General features: G+C 41.2%; 1 protein-coding gene across 6 annotated transcripts in view; it reads right to left on the reverse strand.

Moving 5' to 3' along the window:
- SIK3 (SIK family kinase 3) overlaps window positions 1-22,854 on the reverse strand; it is a 247,015-nt gene extending 224,161 nt beyond the window's left edge. For 2 of the 6 annotated variants that reach the window (XR_007479035.1, XR_007479036.1), the window contains exon 1: window positions 22,546-22,854. Coding sequence is in view for 4 of the 6 variants with exons in the window: in XM_033434545.2 (XP_033290436.1) it covers window positions 22,546-22,818 (273 nt within the window). In the remaining 2 variants the exon portion in view is untranslated. The remainder of the gene's footprint in view (window positions 1-22,545) is intronic. The other 4 variants (XM_033434545.2, XM_004273364.3, XM_033434547.2 and 1 more) reach the window with 2 other exon arrangements.
- Between the last annotated feature and the right edge of the window lie 552 nt (window positions 22,855-23,406).

Raw genomic sequence — 23,406 nt, forward strand, 5'->3', positions numbered from 1 at the left:
CCGGGGCACGAACCCGTGTCCCCTGCATCAGCAGGCGGACTCTCAACCACTGCGCCACCAGGGAAGCCCAAACCCTAACATTTTTTAACTCCTCTAGCATTATTTATATTAGCAAAGGATCAGAAATAACTCAAATAGTCATCTACTAGGGGACTAACTAAAAAAATATATGATACATCTTTTCATGGGAATACTGTATAGCATTTTTTTAAATTAGAAAGCTCCTTATAAAGCTACATGTAATAATCCTTAAGATATAATAGTGAAAAAAGATGCAGATCAGTGAGTATAATTTACTACAATTTGTTTTAAAAGAGGGGGTACAGTAAATAGATACACACATTTACTTATAAACACATAAAAAATATCACAGGATATATGACACTGATAATACTGACTATATAGGAAGGAGATCTGGATCGCCATGGGGTATGTGCAGACAGAAAACTTTTCTCTGTATTTCACTCTTTCGTAGCTTTAAAATTTTTGAAACCCTAGCCCCTAGAGGGGGTAGGAAAATCATCTCTTCATACAACTATATACCTGAGAAATAATATGGACCATTAATGAGGATGACAGCATAACTGACAATTCATTTCCTGGGCCAGCCTCAACATCAAAATTACCACCATCTAAAACAAACTATGTTCCCTTCCATGATCTCATTCCATCAAGTGACCAGAGTTAATTTATTCCTTCTAGTCAGACTTCCTGACTTGCTAATTATGTATCCATGTGCTATGCATTTCCACACTCAACGCTATTTATAAACTCTTAAAACTTATTGTCTTAAGGGATCTACTGCAAGTCTTAGAAAGGCCCTCTGAACCATAACATTTTCCACCTTCAAGCCTGGTCAAGGATCATTCCAATGCTAACTTTTCTGAACCAAAGACTGAGTTCTTCCTCTTAATTACTCAAGGTTCACCACAGGATCCAAGCAAATCAGTAATTTGAGTCTCTTTGGTTAGATGACTCTACTGCAGACCACCCCCTACTCAGAGAAGAGTAGATTATGTTAATTTCCTCTAATCTGGCAGAAAAACACTCCTTCCAAACCTTGCAAAATAACTCTTCCAGGGCGATAAATAAAATGTATGAAGGCAACATCCTCCCAAACCTAAATTGTAAACAACATTGCCTTAAACATGACTTTAGTCATGCTGGAATGATATCATAGGAGCTAAAACACTGCTCAAAACAGCAGCAAGTGCTACCTCCATTCTTGCTGTCCTATGACAAACAGGGTATTTTTGGACCTAGCCTATGAAGCAGCACTCTGTTGATTATGAGCTCCATCCTCTGAATTCCTTTCACATTCAACCTTGGTTTTCACTTTTCTGGCACAGCGCTCCAAAACCTCAATGCAATACATAACGAAATGCTGGGTTACTTTAGCGCAGACAGGTCAAGCCTCCAAAAGCTTTCTAATTAGGAAATCTCTTCAGTGAAAGCATATAGAAATGTGCTGACTCCTTTTCCCTTCTCTCTTTTTCCAACAGCTATTTGCTTTCTCCGGAGCAAATCTTCAGTCAAACACAAAAGCCAGCCACCTAGCAAAGCTCAAATACAGACAGGTGTTTTGCAAGCACAGTTAAATCTCAGGAGTAACTGATCAACATGAGATAACATCTATTAACAAGGTGCTTATTGGTGTGCTGGGACAGTTAACTGCCTAAAAATCTCTGTTAAGACTAGCATTGAGAAAAATGAGGAATACAACTAAAAGAAAAAGTAAGCCCACTTTCCACCAACAGAAAACTCGCAAAAGAAAGAATCACGTTAAGTCAACTGGTCCTGCCACACAAAAACACTTTATTCCAGGGTTGTTTTTCAGTGATACTTAATTCCATGATGGAGACTAGGGACCGTAAACAAACCTTTTTGAGTATTTTTCTATTTTAATTCTACTAAAGTCCATGGTTAGGCTTATTAAGAAAAAGTCTGAGAGAGTATGACAAAACCATTGGGTTTTTTTTGACAAAATGGGTACTCATCTGAAAATATACTTGTAAATTAGCAGTTACTTAGAATTAAGAGTTTCGTTGAAACACCCTAGAATACTGTTCCAACTGAAAAGAAAGCAAGGATCTTATCACAATAGGTATGCCCTGTTCCATTAGCTCTGTTCCCCAAACATCAAGTTTCTCTGCTTTAAACTTCTTTAATACTCACAAGACCCTAAAGTTGGTTCCTGCATGAGACAGACATGACAGAAAATCCCAAGAGAATGCTAATTTCAGACTGTAAGAATTTCTAATGTTTAACAGAGAAAAGAAGGCTCAAGAAAAAGAAGTGATTATTTAGCAATGTTACCTGGGCTTTGCCCAAGTCATATCCGAATCGATTTACTGCACGCCACAGGAGGGAAACAAGTCAAGCACAGGTGAAAACTCAAGGTCACTAAACTGAATTCTGTATAGCACTTTTAAGTAGTATCTGTTTCACTATGGGCTTTGACTTCAGCTGGGTGCCAGTGCAATTTCTTGATGCCTTTTCTGCCACCTATCCTCTCTCTCTGTATTCTGCATTAAAAGATTGTGAGGAAAATGTTATGTTTTCTAGAGATACCCAAGATTATAAAATGAGAGTTTTTTTTTTAAAAAAGGACACTTAGGGGCTTCCCTGGTGGCGCAGTGGTTGAGAGTCCGCCTGCCGACGCAGGGGACACGGGTTCGTGCCCCGGTCCGCGAAGATCCCACATGCCGCGGAGCGGCTGGGCCCGTGAGCCATGGCCGCTGAGCCTGCGCGTCCAGAGCCTGTGCTCTGCAATGGGAGAGGCCACAACAGTGAAAGGCCCGCGTACCGCAAAAAAAAAAAAAAAAAAAACACTTAGGATGTCAAGCCAGAACGACGTATGTCATATCCTAGAAAAGCTCTTCAACAAGTAACACTCCCAGATCATTTCTACTTTGCAGGCTCTCAGAATGCATTAAATGTTTCATAAGTTAAATGAATGTTTTCTAAGGGAGAGCAAGGAGTTTTACTAAAGGAGATTACAGTGCTTCCCAAACTGGTATTATATTTAAGAATGTTTGAGGCTGACCTTCCAAATATACTTTAAGTACTACAAAGCTATAATAATTAAAGCTGTACAGTATCGAAGCAAGTAAAGACAGCACAATCAATGGATTAAAAGAGTTCAGAAATGTACCCAAGTATCTGGAGATTTTGTAGACAAAGTAGCTTTTTATTTTTTTATTTTTTATTTATTTTTTGTGTGTGGGATATGCGGGCCTCTCACTGTTGTGGCCTCTTCCGTTGCAGAGCACAGGCTCCGTACGTGCAGGCTCAGCGGCCATGGCTCACGGGCCTAGCTGCTCCGCACCATGTGGGATCTTCCCAGACCGGGGCACAAACCCGTGTCCCCTGCATCGGCAGGCGGACTCTCAACCACTGCGCCACCAGGGAAGCCCCAAAGTAGCTTTTTAAATCAAGAGGGAAAAGATGGATTATTTAATAATATTGTTTTGGGACAGACAACAAACTAGACATCTGGGGAAAAAGATAGATTCATTCACTCAATAAATGGAGGGCCTATTACCTGCAAGCACTGTGCTAGATACCGAAAATAACAACATGGGAAAAACCGTACAATCCGTTGCCCTCAAGGAGCTTCCAGTCAAGGGGAAGAAGAGCCATTAATAACCACAAAAATGAATGTAAACCTGCAGCTCCAATAAATTTCACAACTGATTCCCTTCTCACCTGGTTTAAACCAAAATGCATTCCATATGAAACAAAGATCTAATTTTAAAAACAAAACCATAAAAATACTTGAAGAAAACATGGGTAAATATTTTTATAAGATTAGGATGAGGAAGAAAACTGAGAAACCTTAAAGTAAAAAACAAAAAAAAATCTGACTACATGAAAATGTTTACATTTTATAGTAAAAAAAATACACATACACTGTCAAGACAAACACAGAAACATATCTATAATATTTTAATAGGTAACTAATTTCCCTAATATTCAAAAAGCTATGCACATTAATGAGAAAAAGCCAAAAAGCCCAAAAGAAAAATAGACAGGACACAGATAATTCCAAGGAAAAATACGAATAGCCAATAGACAAATTAAATGATAGTCAAATTCACTAATAAATAACTACAAACTAAGATGACATTTTCTCACCTGTCAGACTGACTCCCTAAAAAGACAGTTGGTTGCCAATGTTTAAAGAGAGCAGAGGAGCACTGTCATACACTCTCATTGAGTGAATTAGCTTGGCCTTTCTTGGAGGGCAATTTAGCAACATTTATAAAATTTTAAGCACTCATACTTTGACTCAGGCATTCCACCTCTAGTGAATTATTCTATTAAATTACTGAGAAAATGAAGAACTTAGTTTCTAACATTGTATATATCATAATGGAAAAGAACACAAAACTTTTGGGAGGTTTACTCTAGGTTGGACCTAATAAAACACTTGTTTTTTTTTTTTTTTTTTAGTTGTGGCTCGCAGGCTCTAGAGCACAGGCTCAGTAGTTGTGGCACGTGGGCTTAGTTGTTCTGTGGCATGTGGGATCTTCCTGGACCAGGGATCGAACCCATGTCCCCTGTATTGGCAGGCGGATTCTTAACCACTGCACCACCAAAGAAGCCCTTTTTTTTTTTAAATTTATCTATTTATTTATTTATTTGGCTGCAGAAGATCTTCATTGCGGCATGCGGGATCTTTAGTTGTGGCATGAGGGAATCTTTTAGTTGCGGCATGTGGGATCTAGTTCCCTGACCAGGGATTGAACCCGGGCCCCCTGCATTGGGAGCATGGAGTCTTAACCACTGGACCACCAGGGAAGTCCCCAAAACATTTGTATTTTTAAAAATTAAATTAAATCTGAGATTTATAAGTCTTTTGAATAATAAACAGTGCAAAAGCAAATAGAAAACCAGTACAAGCATACAAATATAAATGTGCAGAAACTGTTAAGTGACATATAATTTGAAATAAAAAAATAAAAGCCGGAAACAACCCTCAACCTATCAATAGGGCACTACTTAAATAAATTATAGTATATCCATAAAATGGAATACTCTGCAGTATTAAAAAGCTTGAGACTAGAGCAAAATGTATTGATGTGATAGAACGTGGAGATATATTATTAAAATAAAAAATGAGTAGCAAAACCACTATATATAAAATAAACAACAAAGACCTGTATAGCACAGGGAACTATATTCAATACCTTGTAATAACCTATAATGGAAAAGAAGATATACATATATACTACTGAATCACTTTGTTATACACCTGAAACTAACACAACATTGTAAATCAACTGTACTCCAATTCAAAAACAAAAAACCAAATAGCAAAGAAAACATCGGCAGTACATTCTTTGACGTTGATCTTAGTAATATTTTTGGAATATGTCTCTTCAGGCAAGGAAGCAAAAATAAATAAATAAATGAAACTACATCAAACTAAAAAGCTTTTGCATAGAGAAGGAAACCATCAACAAAATGAAAAGGCCACCTACTGAACTGGGAGACGATATCTGCAAATGATATACCCAATTAATATTTAGTTAATATCCAAAATATACATAGAACACATACAACTCAACATAAAGAAAACAAACAACCCAATTATAAAATGGGCAGAGGATCTGAATAGACATTTTTCCAAAGAAGATATACAGATGGCCAACAGGTACATGAAAAGATGCTCAACATCACTTATCATCAGGGAAATGAAAATCAAAACCACAGTGAGATATCACTTCACACCTGTCACAATGACAGGTCAAAAAGACACGAATAACAAGTGTTGGCGAGGATGTGGAGAAAAGGGAACCTTCGTGCACTGTTGATGGGAACGTAAATTGGTGCAGCCACTATGGAAAACAGTATGGAGATGACTCAAAAAATTAAAAAGAAACCTACCAGATGATCCAGCAATTCCATTCCTAGGTATTTATCCAAAGAAAACAAAGCCACTAATCAGAAAAGATATAGGCACCCCTGTGTTCACTGCAGCATTACTTACAATAGCCAAGATATGGAAGCAACCTAAGTACCCATCAACAGATGAATGTATAAAGACTTGGCATATATATATATATATATATATATATATATATATATACACACACACACACACACACACACACACACACAATGGAATATTATTACTCAGCCATAGAAAAGAATGAAATCCTGCCATTTATGACAACATGGATGAACCTAGAGGGCATTATGCCAAGTGAAATAAGTCAGACAGAGAAAGACAAGTACTGTATGATTTCACTTACATGTGGAATCTTAAAAAATAAAACAAATGAATAAACATAACAAAATAGAAACAGAGTCATAGATACAGAGAACAAACAGGTGGTTGCCAGAGAGGAGGGTGGGTAGGGCAAGAAGAGAAATAGGTGAGAGAGATTAAGAGGTACAAACTTCCTGTTGCAAAATAAATGAGTCGCGAGTATGAAATGCACAGTGAGGGGAATACTGTCAATAATTATGTAATATATTTTTATGGTGACAGATCGTAACTAGACTTATCATGGTGATCATTTTGAAATGCACAGAAATAATGAACCACTATGTTGTGTAACAAGAACTAACACAGTATTGTAGGTCAACTGTACTTCAAAAACAAACAAACAAACTCACAGAAAAGGAGATCAGATTTGTGGTTACCAGAGACAGGGGGAGGGGGAGGAGGAACTGGATGAAGGGAGTCAAAGCTACAAATTTCCAGTTGTAAGACAAATAAGTACTACAGATGTAATGGTACAACATGATAAATATAATTAACACTGCTATTATGTTATATGTGAAAGTTAACAGAGTATATCCTAAGAGAAAGGATTTCACAAGGAAAAGGAACTTTCACTTTTGATGTTATTTATTTTGTAGAGTCTGATTATTTTATAAGACACATGTATCAGATAGATACATAGATAGATGTTTTTAAAGAGACTTTGCGGCTATAAAATGTCCTGGAAAAGGGAGATCTATCCCAAAGTGAGAGAAAGGTACAAAATGAGTACAGAGGAAAATATTTCAATAGAACATGTAATTTCAGAGTTAGAATAACTTTACAAATAAGGAAACTAGAGCATTAAAATTTAAAACCTTTGTGCTGCAAACAAAACCATCACAAAAGTGAAAAGACAACCTACAAAATAGGAGAAAATATTTGTATGTCATATATCTGATAAAGGACTTATATCCAGAATATATAAAGAATCCTTGCAACTCAACAATAAAAAGACAACCCAACTAAAAAAATGGGCAAAGAATCTAAATAGACACTTCTCCAAAGATCTACAAATGGTCCCTTAGCACAGAAAAGATACTCAACACCATGAGTCAGAAGAGAAATGCAAATCAAAACCACAATGAGCTACCACTTCACATTCACTTGGATGGCTAAATCAAAAAGAAAGAAAATAAGTTTTGGTAAGCATGTGGAAAAACTGGAACCCTCATACATTACTGGTCAGAATGGAAAATGGTGCAGCCATTTTGGAAAACAGTTTGGCAATTCCTCAAAAAGTTAAATATGGAATGTTTATGATGCAAAAATTCCACTCCTAGGTATATGCCCAAGAAAAATTGAAACACATGTCCCACAAAACTTTGTACACGAGGGGAATTCCCTGGCAGTCCAGTGGTTAAGACTCCACGCTTCCAACGCACAGGGCATGGGTTCCGTCCCTGGTCAGGGAACTGAGATCCTACATGCCGCTCAGTGCAGCCAAATAAATAAATAAAATAACGTAATTTTAAAAAAAAATTGGTACACGAATGTTCACAACAGCATTGTTCATAATAGCCAAAAGTGGGACTAATGCAAATGTCCACAATTTCATGAATGAATATACAATATGCAATATATCCATACAATGGAATATTATTCAGCCATAAAAAGGAAGGAAATTCTGACATGTGCTACAACATAGATGAACCTTGAAGACATTATACTAAGTGAAAGAAGCCAGACATGAAAGGCAATATGTTGTATGATTCCATTTATATGAAATGTCCAGAATGGGCAAATCTATAGAGACTGATTAGTGATTGATTAGGGTTGCAGGACGGAGGCTGAAGAAATGGACAGTGACTGCTAATGGGTCACTTCTTTTAAGAGGAATAAAAACATTCTAAAATGGATTCTGGGGGACTTCCTTGGTGGCGCAGTGGTTAAGAATCCGCCTGCCAATGCAGGGGACACGGGTTCGAGCCCTGGTCTGGGAAGATCCCACATGCCGCAGAGCAACTAAGCCCGTGCACCACAACTACTGAGCCTGCGCTCTAGAGCCTGTGAGCCGCAACTACTGAGCCCGCGTGCTACTGAAGCCCGCGTGCCTAGAGCCTGTGCTCCGTGACAATAGAAGCCACCGCAATGAGAATCCCGCGCACCGCAACGAAGAGTAGCCCCTGCTCGCCGCAACTAGAGAAAGCCCACACACAGCAATGAAGACCCAATGCAGCCAAAAATAAATAAATAAATTTTTAAAATAAATAAATAAAAATAAAATAAAATAAAATGGATTGTGGGGACTCCCCTGGTGGTCCAGTGGCTGCAAATCACCTTCCAATGCAGGGGACACGGGTTGGATCCCTGGTCAGGGAACTAAGATCCCACATGCTTCAGGGCAACTAAGCCCGAGCACCTCAACTACTGAGCCCGCGTGCTCTAGAGCCCATGCACTACAACTAGAGAGCCCACGTGCCACAACTACTGAGCCCACGTGCTCTGGAGCCCAAGCGCCACAACAAGAGAGATGCCCGCATGCTGCAACTAAGACCCATTGAGCCAAATAAATAAATAAATAAATATTTTTAAAAATAAAAAATAAAATGGATTGTGGCGGGGAATTCCCTGACGGTCCAGTGGTTAGGACTCTGTGCTTTCACTGCTGGGGCCCAGGTTCGATCCCTGGTCAGGGAACTAAGATCCCGCAAAACGCGCAGCACAACCAAAAAAGGAAAAAAAAATGGATTGTGGTGATGGTTGCACAACTCTGTGAATATACTAAAAACACTGAATCGGGTGAATTGTATGGTATGGGAATTATATCTCAATGCAGCTGTTGAAAAATGATATACATTAAAAAGAAACTGGAAGAAACTTCCCTGGTGGCGCAGTGGTTAAGAATCCTCCTGCCAATGCAGGGGACACCGGTTCAAGACCTGGTCTGGGAAGATCCCACATGCCGTGGACCACCTAAGCCCCTGCACCACAACTACTGAACCTGTACTCCAGAGCCCGTGCTCCACAAGAGAAGCCACCGCACTGAGAAGCCCGCACACCGCAACGAAGAGTAGCCCCCGCTCGCCACAACTAGAGAAAGCCCGCGTGCAGCAACGAAGACCCAGTGCAGCCAAAAAATAAATAAATAAATAAAATTTTTTTAGAAAAAGAAAGAAACTGGAAGCCCTATGGGGTTAAGTGACCTGCCCAAAGAAAGCTGCCAGGCTAGTAAAAACTGAGATGTGAAACACGTGCCCTGACTCCCACAGCAATGCTCAGTGCATCACTTAGACTGCCTCGAGCTGCTCTGATGGGCCAAAAAGGTTCCCCAAAGACTGGAAAAGCAGAAAACACTGCTACTAGCATAAGGAAAGGAAGAGAAATTTAGGTAACACAACTAAAATGTTGTTTTCAAATTTTAATGTGACTCCAAAATTGATTCTTGGCCTAAAAATCTAAAAACCATTGATAGAAGAGGTTGTGACTTAGTAAAACAGTACCCCTTTTACTAAGAGCTCAATCAGAGCAGGGCACGGGATGCAGCTGCTGGCTGAAAAGGAAGAAGGAAAATGAGATGAGAAGAGGCAGCAGGCTGAAATCACCAGCCACTCTTCTGCATATGTCAGAGGCCAATGGCTAACAATGCTTCAAACAAGCTTTATTCTTGAGGACTGTGAAATCCTGTACCGAGATCCACAAGTATCAGCTCAAAACTGAATTACCTCCCAGAATTACTATACACATATAAGATATTTAGAAATAAAAAATTAACATGGTATCTCTGCAGCTGACTTGGACACAAAGATCACTGCTGGAATACAACTGCCCCATTTGACTAGAATAACAATATCACTGTTGATGTAGAAATGGAAAGTAAGCCAAGAACATACAATCACTAAAAACATTATTTTGAGGGTTTAAAAAAATGAGCTACCAAAAAACCTCATCTATTGTAGAACACTGCTTAGGCAACACTAGAACATTTTGACAGAAGGAAAGGACAACAGCAGGCAGGAAGCAGAAAGAAAGAAGTAAGAAATCCTGCAGGTGCCCAGCTAATCCTAATAAAAAACACACAGCTCTACTCCTGCCTTCCACAATAACAACAATCCTGTTCCTTGTGGTATACGAACACGATTTCTTTTGCCAGGAACAGAAAACAACTTACTACGTGAAAATGTCAACTTGTTCCATGGAACACTACACTGGCAGTGAACAGATATAAACCTTTCAAACTACAAAGTTTTGGCTGTTTCCTCAACCAAATTTTAACATCACTGGCCTATTGTCAAATTCAGTCCAGTTCATGCAAACTCTAACACAAGTGGACAAAAATACTACGCTGAAGTATACACTATAAATAAAAAACTCTATAAAATATCTTGTCCTCAAATTTCTAACAATTTGGCTTACTTATAAGTATAAAATTAATGCAGAAGTTCTCTTAACCCACCACCTCTCAACCAACCTGCCGAAATAACTGATGCTTCCCCTTTCCTCTGTAAAACAACTGGGGCCCCAGCATGCAAGCTGGCCCCAATTAATAGCCACTCCCTCTACTCCTGGATATTTCTGCTCCCATCCATTAAGTTGCATGCTTACCAAGAATTAACTGGTTTTCCCCAAACCTATTTATACCAGTTGTTCTTGTTATTATAGTAATGCAGTTTAATTATCTATGTAAACGGATGAGAAATCTGGGAGAAAAGAAAAACATGTTTCTTTGAAAACTAAGTTGAATGCTTAAAATGACTTGGTAAAGTCAAATTAGATGTGGATGAGACAAGTGTAAAAGACTAGGGGGAGAGAATCAAGAACTCAAGAGAGATTCTGTACTCATATTGCTTCACAAATGCCTTTAAATTCCTACTCTGCTTTAAAAAAGCAAAACAAAACTGGAAATCATAGATGATGAACTATGGGTATGTTTAACACAAACATGATGAAGAACTTCAATCAGGACATCAATATACAGAGAAAGGTCTACATCTAAGATTAGCGAATGTGTTTCTTAGACAAACTGCAAAGAAAAAGAAAAGGAGGGGAAATCTGTAGAGTAAAACAAACAATTTTTTAATACAAAACTTAAGGAACATCAATCAATTATAATGTATGGACTTTATTTAGACCCTGATTCAAACAAACAAGTGGATAAAAAAAGAAAAAAAAATATTTATGTATATAACACTAATTTGATACTTAATGACATTAGAGAATTATTGTTAATTGTTTTAGGTAGGATAATGGTACTGTGATTATGTTTTTTGAGAAACAATCCTGGCCTATATAGAGATACATGCCAAAATATTCACAGATGAAAAAAATTCTGGGAATTGCTTCAAAATAAACTAGGGAGAAAAGAGAAGCTGGAAGTGATATGGGTGAAAGATTGGCCATGAGGTAATAATTGCTTACACTGAGTGATAGGTCGATGGGGGTTCATTATATCATTCTTTTTAATTTTGCTTATGTTTGAAATTTTCCATAATAAACACTTTTTGAAAAAGATTAGTGGATTAACGCATATTCACATTTTAAATTAAAATAAAATATTAAAAGTATATATGCATCATTATTTCTGATTTCCCTGCTTCATTCATTTCCCCTAATTAACTAAGCAAATCATAACCCAAACTGACTGTATAAAAGGCCTTCTATTGGAGACAAAAGAAAAGAGCGTATTGTCAGATGCCTAAAGTACAGCAGTGGTAACCCCCAAACATTCTAAGAACAATATTCCACATGAACCAATTACCCCTGAAAACCTCTTAACGCATACAGTGCGTAAAGTAAATACAAACATAACAGGACTGGTGTATCACCACATTTATTCACATAATTATTTCCTTTACAATTTCCTCACCACCTTTTTACCATCAAAAAAAGAGAGGAGTAATTTACAACCTTCATCAATCTCTGAAATTCTCATTCAGGTTTACCGAAGGATAGTTATTTAAAAATCAAAGATTCAAGTAATCAGAGTCTTTCTCATTAACCTTTCTTCTCTCCTTCGGCAATTTCTCCAATTTAAGTTTATGTCTCTTTGTAAAAGACCAGGAGAGAATGATGATTCATAAAAAACAACTGAAAAGGTTAGAGTCACACTTAACTCTTTTCATTCCTCGTCCAGGTTTGGTTCAGAGAAGGAAGGATTAGGCAGCTGCTCCAGCCCTCTTTAATGTGTCCCATACCTACTGCCCTAGGTTTAGAGGTGCAGCAGAGACTTAAAAGCCCTACACTCCCAAACCAAGGAGGGCAGAAGCGGAGACAAAATAAAAAAAGAAGAGTTCATTCACTTCTGGGAGGCTAAACCCTGGCACAACCTTTCTGGAAAGCAATGTGCCAATATATGAATCAGATATCTTAAAAACATGTATACCCTCTGACCCAATAATTTCACATCCAACAATCTATCCTGAGAAAAAATCAGAAATGCTTCAAAGATTCATGCACAAAAATGGTCATCACAGAAAATTTCTAACAGTGAAAAACTGGGAAGAACCTTAAATTATGAAAAAGGTTAAAAAAATAATGGCAGTCATACAACAGCAAAGTACACATCCATTAAAATTGATGTTTACAAATAGTTTAAAATGATGAGAAAATGCTTATAATGATAAGGGGGGAAGAAATAAAATAGTATATCAATATGATCTCAATTATGTATTTTACAATATTAATAACTGTTGCCTCTGGGGGGCAGGATTATGGGTGATTTTTTTCCTTCTGCTTCTTTATAATTTTCTGAGTTTTCCCAATTATAATCAGAAAAAAATAGGGCAAGGTGGTAGAAGTGAGCCAGTAATAATAAGCAACTGGGTTGAAGAGAATTTATGCTCAAGACTTCTTGTATTCCTCCTCTATCAGGTCCCGGCTGCGAGCATTCAATTGCTCCTTTAACTTAACCCTTTGCCCACCCTGACAAGAATAACACTTATCCTCTTGTCTTCTAGTATCAGTAGCCGCTACTTTTTGCCTACAGATGACAGAAAAAATACTATTTGAATGAATCCATTTAAGGTAAGGACCAATAAAAGTAACCCATTGAAATTAAGGACCAGTGACAGAAAAACAGTAGTCGTTTTAATCAGATCACTTAGTATAAAGAAAAGAACAAGTGGTAACTCCAACAAAGAGTGTGAAGTTACTTCAGGAAGTGCCAGCAGCCCAAGACAGCTTAGTGGGTCTCCTAGGCAGAAGAGGGAAAACAAGGCACTGGCTGACCATACTGACTGTACCCATGGGACCTTCTCAAGGAAGTAACCCAATGGGAACCTGTATGTGTAAGAACCTTCTCCTTAAAATAAGGGATTTGAATTTAAATTGCAGGATTTACTTTAAATTATACTGAACTTCTTAATAATGAAAGTTTGAGATATGCCAAAAGTAACTTGCCCAGAAAGGCTGTGAAATCTCCTTACCTAGAGATTTGTGAGAAAAAGGTAGAATATTATTTTTCTTTAACATCTTAACTGGAGATAGAAAATTTCAATAATAAAATTCTAAGATGCATTGAGTATAAAAAGCAAACTCAGCTCCCATTTTTTAAAATAAATTTATTTATTTTATTTATTTATTTTTGGCTGCGTTGGGTCTTCGTTGCTGGGCGCGGGCTTCCTCTAGTTGCAGCGAACGCGGGCTACTCTCCATTGCGGTGCACGGGCTTCTCATTGCGCTGGCTTCACTTGTTGGGGAGCACGGGCTCTAGACACGCGGGCTTCAGTAGTTGTGGCACGTGGGCTCAGTAGTTGTGGCTCACAGGCTCTAGAGCACAGGCTCAGTAGTTGTGGCACACGGGCTTAGCTGCTCCGCGGCATGTGGAATCTTCCCAGACCAGGGCTCAAACCCGTGTGCCCTGCGTTGGCAGGCAGATTCTTAACCACTGCGCCACCAAGGAAGCACCCTTTTTTTTTTTTTTAATCCTTACATTCATTCACTAAATGAGTATTTACAGGCATTGTAGTAGGCACTGGGAATACAGCAGCAAACAATAGCTTAAAATCCCTGCCCACATGGAGCTGACATTAAATTATCACCCTGTGCCTCCTAACCAGCTTTAAAAGTTAGGTAATTTCTTCTTTTTCTTTTTAAGTAAAATGATTTTTAGAAATTTCAAGCATGTCAAAACACTGCCAGAAAACAAACAGCACCTAGCATTTGGACTGATCCAGAGACGCCCTTAATAAATACTGGGGAAACAAGACTAAAAAACTGTGTCTCAGGCACTGGGGTGGCAGGCAGACAATTTCACTATATACGAGTTTGCACGTTTTGAATTTTGTGCCATATATCATTCATTCCTAGTTTTTGATAAACAATTTTTCAAAAGCTTATTGGCTGGCTGGCTGGAATGAATGAATGAAAAATTTCTTCTCCAAAAAATTCAGTCTCAAGAAATGTGGTTGGTTAACCTAAAATTTCACATTCAATTCTTCTGGAGGGAGCAAAGAGAAGCAAAGCCTACTGCTAGTAAGCATGGACTGGAGCTGAAACTAGGTAGAAATTTGAAGATTTCTCAGAAATTCCTAATCAATACCTAAATATAGTTTAAGATAACTGGCCAAAAGTACCCAAATGAGTGAGCCCAGCCTACACAGAGGAGCTTAAACAGGTGATGGGTTTGCATCTCCTTCCTTTTCAGTTTCTGGGAAATGAGACTGAGTATTTACAATCTGATTCCTAACTCTCTGACAAGCTAAATTCTGAGAAGAAATACTTATTAATGTGGCCAGGGACTCCTGGTCTACAGTGGATCACACACCTCCTGAACAGACATATGTTCTAACATAACTTCTCTACGGCTCATCCAACAGTTTTGTCCTTAGCTGATGGAATTTTACTCTGAACAGATCCAAAAGAAACCCTCTCAAGCTAATTCATCCAAGACTGTTGAGGGCTTCTCAAAGACATTGCCAAGGTCATTATACACATTCCCATGGACAAAAGTCCATGAGAATGTACACAATTTTCATCCTCTGGATGTTATCAGTCATCCACAAGACAGCATGAGTATACTATTATGCCAGAAGGGACCAAGCTATAATAGGGACCTATTATAAAGGAGGTAGGGACTCACCTGATGGGTGAGGTCATTCACCTGGGGAACAGGCCAAGCTCTTAGATGAGAAACTAGAACCACATAAGAGGAGCCCTAGATAAATGGTTCTCTTGGCCCTCACCTGCATCATCAAGGTATGTATCTTGGTGACCAGTTCTCTTAATGAGTTATAAGATGGCACTATTCCCTGGAAACTGGTAGTGTTCTGGTAAATAAGGAGTCCATCTAAGAAATGTACCTTCAAAGACAGACCAGACCAACCCAACACAGCAAAAGTATAATTACTCATGTTCCCTGAGTGTGAGCTAGATATAGTGGCAAGAGCAAACTATATAAGGCAGACTGTGTTTATGGTCATTGCTTTTTCTGTGTTTCTTTCTCTTTTTACTTCCTTAGCATTTTGAAAGGCTTTTTTGACACCTCAGTCATGTCAAGGGAGCACCAAGGGGCATTTGAGTAGGAGATTGAAAGGCAAAGCAGTGTACCTATGGAGGACTGCAGGTAAGTGACAGAGGTGATAGAGTGAAACAATGCCAAAGGACAGGTTAAATACAGTGTTGGTATATCCCCTATTTGGAAAATTTTCCTCTCATCATGACTTCTCATCTTTGGAGTTTAATAGAGAGGATAAATAATCTTAGACTTTAATTAGTAGGTGTATCTTGTTTCTCTAATGAAAGAGTAAGTATTCAGAGGGCAAGGGCAATGTTTTCTATGATTGGAGGAGTCACGGTAGAGTTAACTAGGAGTAGGATACCTGGATTCTATTTCTACCTCCCCCACTAACTAGCTATAGGATTCTGGGCAAATGGGGGGTGGGAGAGGTATAGGAGAGAGCTGTGAGTCTAACAGATAATTGATCTAAACTACTTTGATGGCTCCTAAAAGCCTGAGATTCTAAATTCCGTTAAGTCCATCTTTCTAGACTCTAGAAAAGAAAGAGTTGGAATAGAACATCTCTAAGATCTTTTTTTTTAATAAACTTACTTATTTATTCATTCATTCATTCATTCTGTGTTGGGTCTTTGTTGCTGTCCACTGGCTTTCTCTAGTTGCGGCAAGCAGGGGCTTCTCTTTGTTACGAAGCACAGGCTCTAGGCACACAGGCTTCGGCAGTTGTGGCACGTGGGCTCAGTAGTTGTGGCACGTGGGCTCTAGAGCGCAGGCTCAGTAGTGGCGCACGGGCTTAGTTGCTCCACGGCACGTGGGATCTTCCTGAACCAGGGATTGAACCCGTGTCCCCTGCATTAGCAGGCAGATTCTTAACCGCTGCGCCACCAGGGAAGTCCCCCAACATGAGTTTTTAAAAACATAAATCAGATAATGTCAGTGCTCTGCTTTGATATCTTCTGAGGTCAGTCCCCTGTTTCACACCCAATTCCATAAAATGGCCTATAAGACCCATATGATCTGGCCCCTGTCTAACTTTCTGATCTCATTCCTTACCATCCTTTCTCTTGTTCACTAAGCTCTAGGCACCCTGACCTTGGGTCTAATCTTTGGACAAACCAAGTTCATTTCTACCCCAAGGCCGCTGCACGTGCCATTCCTTCTGCACTGAATATTCCATCTTCTGAATCTTCCCAAGCTGCCTCTTTCTCATCATTCAGTTGTCAGCTCAAATATCACCACCCTGGAAAGGCCTTCCAGCACCCTGCCCCAGACACTCTCTAGCCCATTTATTTTCTTCATAGTATTTGTCACTATATAAAATTATTTGTTTACATGTTTCTTGCCTATCTCCTCCCATCGGAAAATAAGTTCCAAGAAGGCAAGAGCTTTTTTTCTCTTTTGTTTTTGGGGTACTCGAGAGCCAGAGTAGAACCTGACACAAAATCTGCATTCAGTAAACATACGCTGAATGAATGAATGGACAAGGGAAAGGTTCCATCTCTGTGCAGAGAAGTTTTAGGTGTTTTTTAGACTTACAAAGGCTCTGGTAAGAAGAGCACATTTCTTTTTCCTTCCAAAGCATCCATTTTGTTCTCTTTTATGCCAGGAACTAGAAAACATTAGCCAGATTGATGCTTGGAAAATGAAAACAGCACTTCTGGCACAGAAATAACTAGTCTGGGCACCTCTGGCTTGAGCCAGATCTATGACTTTCTAGGGAGCTGGCACCAAAGTCAGAATATTAAAATAAACAGTTTTGATGCTGAAAGTGGAATACTGGTATTTTGACTCTGGAAAAACTAGTCCAAATCAGTCTTAGCTCTTCACAAAGTTTCAACAAACCTTTCTCAAAATGAAGTTAGTTGTCTTTCAATAGTCATTTCTAGATTATCTAGGGATGGAACTATCCTCCTCAAATGTAACTAATATAAATCTTGCTTTCAATTTCTTTTTGACATAATTCTCTTTTCTATTTACTAATGAATCTTGTTTTCAGCCTTCTAACGAGCACAAGCATCATCCTTAGAAGTGAAAATAATACTATTGGCCCACTTTGAGTTGTTCTCCTTGTGGAAATGAGTTTGCACTAAACCACACAGCACACAGATGTGTCCTGGCTCGTCAGTATTTGGAAGGGGGTCAGGGAGCACAATGTTTTTTCTGTGTAATATCTCAAGTTAAGAATCCTGACCTTAGCCCTCTAGGTAGCACACCCTGCACCCAAGTGCAAGTGTCTCCTTAAGCTTGTAGGAATATTTCTTCATATTCTCCATGAAATTTAAGGGAATCTCTGGAGAAAAGACTGCACTCAAACTCTGTTCTGTCACCAGTCTGACAAAGTGTAGCTACACAAACACCCTGAATATTCAAGGCAGCCCAAATAAAAGCCAGTGTTAGTCACAGTTTTCATTAGACAAGTCTCATAACTATTTTAAAAGTTTAATGGAAAACTATATTTTTAAATGTCAATCGCATGAAATTAGCCCATAGTCCACAGGAATTAAATCCACTCTCTCAAAGAGGCACGTGAAATAATAGCAAACTACTTTTTTAACTGAAAGCAGCACATCATCAGGATGACATCTACCTACACTAAACAAATGGCATTCACGAACTGTTCCAAAGTGGTGAAAAGCAAACAAAGGGGGCTATGTCTTACTCATTTTTGTTACTATTGCATCTGATGATGATGAAGAAGATGGTGATAGGGACTTCCCTGGTGGTCCAGTGGCTAAGCCTCCGTGCTCACAATGCAGGGGGCCCGGGTTTGATCCCTGGTCAGGGGACTAGATCCCACATGCTGCAATTAAGAGTTTGCATGCCACAACTAAAAATCCCACGTGCCGCAACAAAGATCTTACACACAGCAACAAAGATTCCGAGTGCTGCAACTAAGACCCAGCACAGCCAGATAAATGAATAAATATTTTTTAAAAAGAAGGTGATAATATTTACTATATACCTACTATGTGCCAGGTACATCTGTTCTAATAGTTTCACATATATTATCTTATATAATCTTCATAACACCCAAACTTGTGAGGTAAGTACTATTGTTATCTCATTTCATAGATGAGGAAATCCAAGCACAGACAGGTTAAATTACCCAGCTATGAAGTAGCAGAAGATCCAAACCCAGGCAGTCTCATCCAAAGCTCAAGCTCTTACCACAAACCAATAAACAGGCAGGTGATATATCAATATATTTGTTAAAATACATTTTTAAAGTATTTGACCAATGGCTTCTATAGTCATGTATGCTCTTTTTTTAAATGCATACAAAATATATCTACTCTTCGTTCCCATTCATCCAACCAGTGAAAGTATGATTAGGTACAGGCAACCAAATAAGCAATTGAGAAGAGAAAATCTTTTCTTTTTTTCAATCTCTTTAATATTTTATAGTGTCCTACCAAAAGAATAGGGCCAGAGAATCTCAGACCAAGGCGCCTCCAGAAAAGGGAACTCAAAGAAGGTAGGACAAAGACAGCCAGGGTGAGCTGCTGACCAAAGTATGTCACAGATGAATATTCTCTCCTGTTAACTGTTCTGCAGTGACGCTCTAAGCACTGCAGTGCTGCCAATATTAAGTCTGAGCTCATGAATGCCGTGCTGCAAAAGTCACCAACAACCAAACAGGAAAATATTTCCCTTTCTCTACTAATTTTATTCATCCCAGAGTCCTGATCTAGGAGGTTTGAGAGTTAACAGAATTTGGGAAAGGGCCAGCTTTACCACTTATTATTGGACCGAGCACAGTAGCTTAGTCAATAAATAAAGTTTACTTTAGCCTCTCAGTCCATGGAATAGGTAATGTGTGTAAGAAAAGGTGACCATAAGTATTCCTCTGATGTTCAGAAAACACCTATTACCTAACCTCTTTCAGACAACACAAATATCATCTGAATTACCTAAGTCTGATGGTTATATATGGTTATAGGAAAGACCTAGACCATTCAGTGGCCTACAGGGAGAAAAAGGAGAAAGAAAAAAAATCACATACCTCCAAAAAAATAAAACAAAAAACATGATACATTCTGAAAAGAGATGGGGAAAAAAAATAGCTAGCTCTCTTTGGTTCCAAGTGACCTGACTGAAGAAGTCAGATAAACACTGCAGTGCATGGGAGAAAAATCCATCTACCTGAGTAACGGAACAGCAGCTTCTGCCACTGCCAATACCCAGGCACCTTCCTTGCCATTATATAACCAAACCATGGCCTCAATAGGCCATCATACTGTATGTCAACAGTTCTTAGACACATCTGAGCTGTCAGCATTTGAGAAACCTTTCCAAAGTGGATTCAGATAAGCATGAAGCAGGCCAAAATATGTTCATCATTTACTCAGAGCACATGACAGCTCCTTGTGAATTAAGCTTCACTCATGTCGTCAGAGTAAGTTAAGTAGAGAAACACAGGGTGCCTATAACTGTAACTAGGAAATTGCACACCGCTACAGAAACACAAATGAGTGCTGGTGTGGTCCTGTCACACATGCAACTCATTGCCCAAGCCATTTCAGCCTCATTCAAGATTTTGAATATTTCCATGCATAGGAATTGCATAACTGCACACCACAAATGATCAAAGAAAAAACCAACATAAACAGTGACACCCATTTATAAACAAGCTGATGTTTAAAATGCTGCAGTCCTAAAGGATACCAAAGACTTTGAGAAAAACTTAGACACAGACACACACACACACACACACACACACACACACACACACACACACACTGGAAAATTAGAAAGCGGGGAGACCAGCCATAATTAGCCACTGGCTTTTCTGACTACTGAAGATAGAAATGTCTCTATTATATATAAAGCCAAGAATCAACTGTTTGCAATTACATTTACAAAAATATTCAACCCTCTCTGTCACAGATTTTTTTAATCAATATTTTGATGTATCCAAGGGCTGTAAGATACAAAATTCTTTAAACCAGAGATACCATAAACCAGGCAACCAATTAAGTTCATAGAGTCTGTCCCCCAGAGGTCAGAGCAAAATAATCACAGGAGCTCGACGTGATTACTTAGGTGGGAGGGGGAGGCCGTGGCGAAAGGAAATACCAAAACAAGGAACAAGGCTCCAACAACTAGAGCTGTTTGTAAACATAAATTTGGCTTGGCTAACAGTAAACACAACTGGAAACACTCAGGGGTGCAGAGATGCACCAGAGTCTTGGCTCAGTCTACTCCCCGCCAGGGGGCTGAGGGGAGCACCAGGAAACCTGGCACTTTGGGATCTCATTCCGCTCAGACCTGCAGACTTGAGGCCCTCTGATAGACACTGACAGAAAGGCTGAAGGCGGCCCCCCCAGAGGAAGTGAAACTGACCAATCAATTTTCCACAGCCACCCCCCAAAGCCACCCTGCTAAGAAGGGCCCCTAACAGTCTGACAGAAAGGAGGGAAAAAGGGACTTCGGGTCATAAGTGAGCAGGAGACAAGGCAGAGGTAAGTCACTGCCTTCTGAAAGCAAGGGGCTGCCATAAGAGCAGAAACAAGGTAGGTGACAAGAACCAGAGGCTAGGCTGAGGAGGGGAGGGGAATTGACGCGGCTTTGGTAGGAAGCAGCAGCAGCTGTAACAGTTCTTCATTAGTCAGGGTGAGGGAAACACAAATTGCAGCTTTAAATATAATGAATGACTACATCTAAAGTATTCATTCAAGTGAGAGATGGAGCAAAGAAAGAAATCCGGAGTACAAATGGGCTTGTGAGTCCTGTCAAAATCAAACAATTCCTCCTCGGGTCTTCGATTCCAATACTCCCAATGAAGAAGACCACAGGAAAGAGCCAACCATATTTCCTCCAAAAATGAATTTTCTATGTAAAATATTAAACGGATATGGCTTCCTAACTGACCTTGCCCAATTGCACCAACACAGCTCCACAAATCCCTTGGGAACCAAAGGGCCCCATGAGTGTCTGGGTTCCTCACACACCTCCTCAGTCACCAGGCTTTCCCCTCACCACTGACAGCCCACTCTGGGCTCTATAAGGCCCACAGTTCTGGACCCTCCAACAACTAAATATAACCAGCAATCCAGCTCTCCCAAACTGTTTAACCCCTGAGTACCTAGGGCCACCACAAACCTGGGCCCCCCTTGGGCCTCTGTTCCCTGACCCCCTTCCTGCAGAAAAATAAAGTGCTTTTTTTCCTCCACATTTCCCCATTTTTTTCATCGCCTCCTCCAATAATCCTGTCTGTCCTCAGACTCCCATTCCCACCATGTATCAGTCTTGGACGATCAAATGCTGATTGGTGCCTCTGTCAGAAGGTACCAGGTCCCTCATACTTCTCAGTACCCTGTACCCACCACATACCCCTGGGACGTGCCCCAGCTATCCTCGTTCCCCTCATAATCCCACATCTGCGGGCTGCCGGTTTCACCCGTTTTCCCCCCATCCTCCTGGTCCACATTTCCTATTCCCCTGCCCTCATTCCCTTAGGATTTCCTAACTGCTGGTTCCAGAGGCTTCTTAGCTTACTGCCTCCTGGCTCCGGGAGAGTTCCAAACCTCTTCTTTCCAATCATCCCTTCTACGACCCTCCGCACAGCCCAGGGAGCCCCCTCCCCATCCCCGGCTCCCTAGCTCCCCAGGTCCCCGCGCTCAGTGGCCCCCTGCGTCCCCTCTGCCGTGCAATTACCCTCTCCCGGGTCCCCCGGTGTCCCCCACCTTCTGCTCGCCCTCTCCGCACTCTCGCCCGACAGCCCCCTACCCGTTTCCCCGGTCCCCAACGCTCTCCCGAGCCCCGCTCCCGCGCCGACCCCTCAGCCTCGGTGTCGCGGGGCTCTCCTGCGCCCTCAGCACTCGGACGGTCCCGGGCCGCGCAGCCCCGCCGCCGCCCGGTCCCACCGCGCCACTACCTTGGCCCTGGTGACGAGGTGCGTGGCCCGCTTGACCACAGCGAAGTTGCCCTTGCCGATGGTGCGGTCGATCTCGTAGTAGCCGATGCGGGCAGGCACCGGCCCGCGGGAGGCCGGGGCTGAGGGACGCGGCGGGCCAGCCGCCGGGGGCACAGCAGCGGGGGCAGCCGGGGGCCCCGAGGCGGGCGGAGGCAGCAGGCGGCCCGCCGGCCCGGCTCCCCCCGCTCCGGCCCCGGCAGCCCCGCCAGCTCCGCTCGCCGCCGCCGCCGCCATCTTGTTGTGCAGTGAAACCTCCGGGGCCGCGGGTAGCCGGCGGGGGGGAGGGGGGGAGGGGGCAGAGGGGCGGGAAAAGAGGTGGGGGGGAGCCAGGGGACGTCACTCCGGGAGGCGGAGCGCCCGCGCCGCCGGGGCCTGGCGCCATGGCAACCGCTCGTCACGTGCCGACGCGCGTCACTGCCTAGAGCCATGGCAACCGTGACCTCACCGGCGAGCTCGACCTTCCCGCGTGGGCACGGTTCCTCGGGTGTCGGCTCCCGGGTGCCCCCCCTTCGGGGAGGAGACAGTGGGCACCGCCAGTGTGCCAGCAGGTTCCAAGCCGCCGCAGCGTTGCCGGAGTCGGGGGGTGCTTATGCCTGACCCAAACCCGCCCTCGCTCCCCCCGGAACAGCGAATGTGACCCCTAGTGTGACCTCTGTCCCAGTTCGGCAATCACCCAGGCTCCTTTAAAACAAAGTATTTCCTCATCACCAGAAATATTAGCACTGTCCCACTTTAGCCCTTGAGGCCCCAAAGGCAGAAATAGCTACAGTATCGAAGCAACTGTAACCAAGTCGGAAGCGAGGCAGGGGAATTCTTCAGTAA

The sequence above is a fragment of the Orcinus orca genome, chromosome 8 (assembly GCF_937001465.1).
Source record: "Orcinus orca chromosome 8, mOrcOrc1.1, whole genome shotgun sequence".
Classification (NCBI taxonomy): Eukaryota; Metazoa; Chordata; class Mammalia; order Artiodactyla; family Delphinidae; genus Orcinus; species Orcinus orca.